We start from the raw sequence: 5823 nt of genomic DNA on the forward strand, positions 1-5823 counted from the left end.
CACTCAAGGCGTCCATGGCTAAGCTCCGACCTACTCCCGGATCCAACCACGAACCAACTCGACGCGTCTTCATACCGACGCAATTGGACGCGGTCAGCCACGTATTCATCCGCATTGACGCGCATCGGACGCCACTCCAGCCTCGTTACGAAGGGCCTTACGCCGTTCTACAGCGTCGGGAGAAGGATTACAAGCTGCAGTTGGATCACCGGACGGCGTGGATATCGGTGGATCGCCTCAAACCAGCATTCGTCCTGCGCGACGACCCGATCACCGATCACTCATACGCCATGCAGTCCATCGACAGACCTTCGACGTCAAAAATTGTAAAACCACATTTTTTTGTCTTTTCTTCTTCGTTGGGGGGGAGTAATGTGGCGAACCGCCGCCACATAACTATCTCTCACCGTTGATCAGCATTGTTAAACGGTTGGTCACAGTGATTCCCGGCCGACACCGGCTACCGCGACTCGGCGGCCGCCAGTCTCGTTCTCTTCGCCCGCGACAAAGTAACCGACCGCACGTCTTACGTTTTCGCCCTCGACACCTATCGACGATTAATCCGAATCGCAATCTTTTCGAACTTCGATTCACTTTCACCGTGACCGACCGTAAGATTGCCGTACACACTCTGTTTCATTGAGAGCGCTGTATATTTTCCTAACGTTTGTAATACGAATAAATATTGTGATTACTCTTAAACCCGTGTTGATCTTTTCGTACCGATTCATACAACACTTCGTCGTAACGACGTACGTTGGAGGCGTTTCTGTAGTGATAACCTCAGAACCTCCACATTGGTGACCTCGCAAGTCGTAACACCCACCTACAGCTACCCGTTGTGGCCGTCTCGAAAACGCGCCGGATAAGTGATCTTGTACACCGCAGCGCCGTCGTCACGTACCCTAGTCTCTAGTCCTGTTCCTCCGCCGCGTTCATCATGCCCAACGAAATACAGTCGAACGAAAATAACGCTAACGCGATAGACGCGGTCGCCAACTTCCGACTTCCGACCTTTTGGACCCAATCACCTGCGTTCTGGTTTAATCATGCTGAAGCTATGTTCGCGGCACAACGCATCACAGCTAACGCGTCGAAAGTGCATTATGTCGTTGGAGCATTAGACCAGGCAACAATCCGAACCGTCGGTGACCTGCTCGGAACTTCGGCGTCGTATGAGGCAATACGCGCACGCCTCACCGAAGCATTCGCAACGTCAAACGCTGCCAAGTACCGAGAACTTGTCCGACCGGGAGGTTTAGGCGACCGACGACCTTCACAACTGCTCCGTGACATGCGCGGCAACCTGCCGCCTGGCATAGGCGAAGAGGTGCTGAAGGAATTCTGGATGCAGAGACTGCCGTCAAACGTCAGAGTCGTCCTCCACAGTCTCGACGCCTCACTCGACGCGGTAGCCGCGCGTGCGGACCTCATCATGGACGCGTCCAATCCGTTAGACGTCGACGCGGTCAGCAGAGAGGTCGACACTGATCTCGCCGGAACTGTCGCGGCACTGGTGAAGCAGGTGCAGGCGTTAACACAGCTGATCAGCTCACCTGCAGGGACGCAGCAACGACATTCAGCACCGACCGACGCGGGACAACTACCGCCGTCCCAGAGATGCTACTACCATGAAACGTACGGCGCCAAGGCTCGCAAGTGCCGTCCGCCGTGTAATTTCCGTCCGCGGAACAGCAGCGACTCTGCTCCGGCGGAAAACTAAATGGCGCGCACAGGACACCCGCCCTGTACGTCGTAAATAACTCAACGCGGGTACACGTCAACGACCTCCGCTCTGGCAGGCTGTTCCTTATAGACACCGGAGCCGAAATTTCGGTGATTCCGCCGTGTTACGGTTTTCACAAACCATCGGACGTGCACCTCACAGCTGCCAACGGAACACGAATCAAGACTTTCTGCCCGAAAACGCTCAATCTCGACCTCGGGCTCTCGCGCACTTTTCCGTGGACCTTCGAGATGGCCGACGTCTCGCGATCCATCATCGGAGCCGATTTTATCCGTTATTTTGGCCTCCTCGTCGACGTTCGACGTCAACGCCTCGTGGATCCTACCGACAAACGAACAGTCACCTGTGCAGTGACTACGTCGGCTCCACCGAGCGCTCCGCTTTTCCCCGTCGCACGTTCCCGTGACTGGGATATTCTGCTACAGGAATTTCCAAGCGTGACCCGTGAGTCACCCGTTCCACAGACTTTTCGTCACGGGGTCGAGCATGTGCTCGATACAACGGGCCCACCTCTCTTCGCCCGCCCACGACGACTGCCACCCGACCGACTCAACATCGCGCGCCGCGAGTTCGACCTGATGCAGAAGCAGGGGATCTGCCGGCCGTCATCCAGTGCTTGGGCGAGCCCTTTACTCTTGGTGTCCAAGAAGGATGGCTCATATCGACCGTGTGGAGACTACCGACGGCTCAACAACGTCACCGTCCCGGACCGGTACCCGTTACCATACCTCCATGATTTTACGGCAAATCTCGCGAAGAAAACGATCTTTACGAAACTCGACCTGGTGCGCGCGTATAATCAAATTCCGATCGCCGCCGCCGACGTACACAAGACCGCCGTCACCACATCTTTCGGACTCTTCGAGTTCCCGGTGATGTGTTTTGGTCTACGCAACGCGGCTCAGACCTTTCAGCGGCTAGTCAACTCGATTCTCGCCGGCCTTGAGTTCGTTTTCGCATACGTCGACGACGTGCTGATCGCGTCGGCGAGCGTGGAACAACACGTCGAACACGTTCGCACGGTTCTGGGACGTTTCGAAGAGTTCGGTATAGCCGTCAATCCGGCCAAGTGCGTTTTCGCAGCGGACTCGCTCACGTTCCTCGGCCACGTCGTCGACGCACAAGGCCTACGCCCCAATCCAGATAGCGCGACCGCCATTCGCCAGTGGCCACAGCCAAAAACAAAAAAGGAGCTGCAACGTTTTCTTGGCTCTCTGAATTTTTACCATCGCTTCGTCGCGGGTGCAGCTAAAATGCAGGCGGCACTATACGACGTCGCTGCGGCAGTGAAAGGACGTGACGGCCCGCTCAGCTGGAACGACACAGCAAGGGAGTCTTTTCGACTTTGTCGCGAGGCACTCGCTGACACTACGCGCCTGGTTCACCCGCAGAGCGATGCGCCGTTACGCCTCAGCACAGACGCGTCGAACATCGCCGTCGGGGCGGTTCTCGAACAAAACGTCAAAGGGAGTTGGCAGCCACTCGGTTTTTCTCGTGCAAGCTTTCTTCCACGCAGGCACGGGTACAGCACGTACGACCGCGAGCTACTCGCGGCGTATCTCGCGGCCCGACATTTCGTCCACTCAATCGAAGGGGAGACCAACGACGCTTCGATCGGACATCGACCGTTGCTCTTTATGTTTTCACAGAAGCAGAAAAACTGATCGACCGCAAGCCCGCCACATTACGTCTTGTCGCAATACTTTCACGAGATCGAGCACGTCAGTGGTGAACGCAACACGGTTCTGACGCACTGTCCCGGCTGGAGTTGGCGACATTCGACGACGGGCTACCCGACCTCGACCAGTGGGCAGTTGATCAGGCCAACGACACGGAACTGCAAGACCTTCTCACCGGGAGAACGGAATCCTCGTTGGAACTCGACGCACGACATACCGCGAACGGACCCGTCTACTTCGACATCGCGTACAATAGATCGAGGTTGTTCGTACCACAAAAACATCGGCGCACGGTCTTCAACACATTACATCGGCAGGCACACGGCGGCAGCGCGGCCACCGCGCGAATCGTCAAGGAACGTTTCGTGTGGCCAGGTATGGATCGAGAAATACGACGGTGGGTCAGAACGTGCGTGCAGTGCCAAAAAGCCAAGGTACACAGGCACACGGCGACGCCGCTCGCACCGTTCACGACGCCGGATCGACGTTTCGGACACATCCATCTAGACCTCGTCGGACCACTACCTCCGTCGAACAACGCCAGGTACCTGCTTACCTGCGTCGATCGCTTCACGCGCTGGCCCGAAGCATGGCCCGTCGATAACATGAATGCTCACACCGTCGCCACCACGCTCGTGACGAATTGGATCGCCCGATTTGGAGTTCCTGACATTATCACCACAGATCAGGGACGGCAATTTGAGTCTGAACTAATGCGAGCTCTCAACACGGTTTTCGGTATCCAACACGTCCGCACCTCGCCTTACCATCCTCAAGCGAACGGATTGGTCGAGCGGTTTCACCGCACTCTTAAGGCAGCACTTTCGGCACACGAGTCGCCGCATTGGTCACAGCACCTACCCATCGTTCTCCTCGCGCTGCGCAATACGATTAAACCAGACATCGGATCGACCCCCGCCGAGCTTGTGTACGGGACCTCGTTACGGTTACCTGGCGAGCTTTTTCATTCAGCAACACCTGAGGTAGGGACACCCGATTTCGTCGCGACACTCAAGGCGTCCATGGCTAAGCTCCGACCTACTCCCGGATCCAACCACGAACCAACTCGACGCGTCTTCATACCGACGCAACTGGACGCGGTCAGCCACGTATTCATCCGCATTGACGCGCATCGGACGCCACTCCAGCCTCGTTACGAAGGGCCTTACGCCGTTCTACAGCGTCGGGAGAAGGATTACAAGCTGCAGTTGGATCACCGGACGGCGTGGATATCGGTGGATCGTCTCAAACCAGCATTCGTCCTGCGCGACGACCCGATCACCGATCACTCATACGCCATGCAGTCCATCGACAGACCTTCGACGTCAAAAATTGTAAAACCACATTTTTTTGTTTTTTCTTCTTCGTTGGGGGGGAGTAATGTGGCGAACCGCCGCCACATAACTATCTCTCACCGTTGATCAGCATTGTTAAACGGTTGGTCACAGTGATTCCCGGCCGACACCGGCTACCGCGACTCGGCGGCCGCCAGTCTCGTTCTCTTCGCCCGCGACAAAGTAACCGACCGCACGTCTTACGTTTTCGCCCTCGACACCTATCGACGATTAATCCGAATCGCAATCTTTTCGAACTTCGATTCACTTTCACCGTGACCGACCGTAAGATTGCCGTACACACTCTGTTTCATTGAGAGCGCTGTATATTTTCCTAACGTTTGTAATACGAATAAATATTGTGATTACTCTTAAACCCGTGTTGATCTTTTCGTACCGATTCATACAACACTTCGTCGTAACGACGTACGTTGGAGGCGTTTCTGTAGTGATAACCTCAGAACCTCCACAATATCTTAAGTCCGTGATTATGACCAAAGACAAAAATATGGTATAGCGCACCAAGCGGAAATATTCCATGGAAATGTGATTCTATAGATGTTAACATGTGGGCACAAATATTTTATCTCACTGTTTAGGGTTATCAATATTTGGTATCTGTGTCTGTGCTTTATAAAATATGCCGTTTATTAATTATTATAGAACGAAGAAGAGGGCAAAGTGCAACCTGTGTAATATCTTGATCAGTTCCTGTTTATTTTATATTTATACAATTATCAAATATATCTTATCTTAAAGTTATAGCACTTGCGTAATCTAGAAGCAAACCGGACTTGTATAAATATGGATACATGTCTAGCAGCTATGTTTATTTATATTATAATATGTATTTCTAATCGATTATTACATATTAGAACTGTGTAATTATGTAAATATGTCGCATTTGTCTTATCGACTACAATTGACTATTGTTCAGTGTATTATTGTAGATAGGTGTATACTGAATATGTTATAAAAATTAATTAACGATACTTAGGGTATAAGATAACATGCTCGATAAAATGAAAAGGATATTTTTTTATATTTCCTTTGTTTTGAACAT

At 53.0% G+C, this 5823-nt stretch overlaps 2 protein-coding genes across 2 annotated transcripts; both read left to right on the forward strand.

The window, feature by feature from the left end:
• Positions 1-940: 940 nt before the first annotated feature.
• Positions 941-1723, forward strand: LOC103310396. The gene has a single exon (XM_008188584.1). The coding sequence runs from the start codon at positions 941-943 to the stop codon at positions 1721-1723; it is 783 nt and encodes a 260-aa protein (XP_008186806.1).
• A 2308-nt stretch (positions 1724-4031) lies between these two features.
• LOC107884743 lies at positions 4032-5456 on the forward strand. The gene is made up of 2 exons (XM_016807495.1): positions 4032-4760; positions 5424-5456. Exons 1-2 carry the CDS (start codon positions 4032-4034, stop codon positions 5454-5456), a joined length of 762 nt encoding a protein of 253 aa, XP_016662984.1.
• Positions 5457-5823: the final 367 nt, after the last annotated feature.

This window comes from Acyrthosiphon pisum, unplaced genomic scaffold (genome assembly GCF_005508785.2).
Source record: "Acyrthosiphon pisum isolate AL4f unplaced genomic scaffold, pea_aphid_22Mar2018_4r6ur Scaffold_20663;HRSCAF=21772, whole genome shotgun sequence".
Classification (NCBI taxonomy): domain Eukaryota; kingdom Metazoa; phylum Arthropoda; class Insecta; order Hemiptera; family Aphididae; genus Acyrthosiphon; species Acyrthosiphon pisum.

Bases quoted from the DNA above. Each gene is read 5' to 3' on its own strand.
- LOC107884743 (XM_016807495.1), top strand. From the start codon at position 4,032: ATGAATGCTCACACCGTCGCCACCACGCTCGTGACGAATTGGATCGCC. The intron at 4,761-5,423 runs GTAAAACCACAT...TAATTATTATAG, and splicing joins GACCTTCGACGTCAAAAATT to AACGAAGAAGAGGGCAAAGT.
- LOC103310396 (XM_008188584.1), top strand. From the start codon at position 941: ATGCCCAACGAAATACAGTCGAACGAAAATAACGCTAACGCGATAGAC.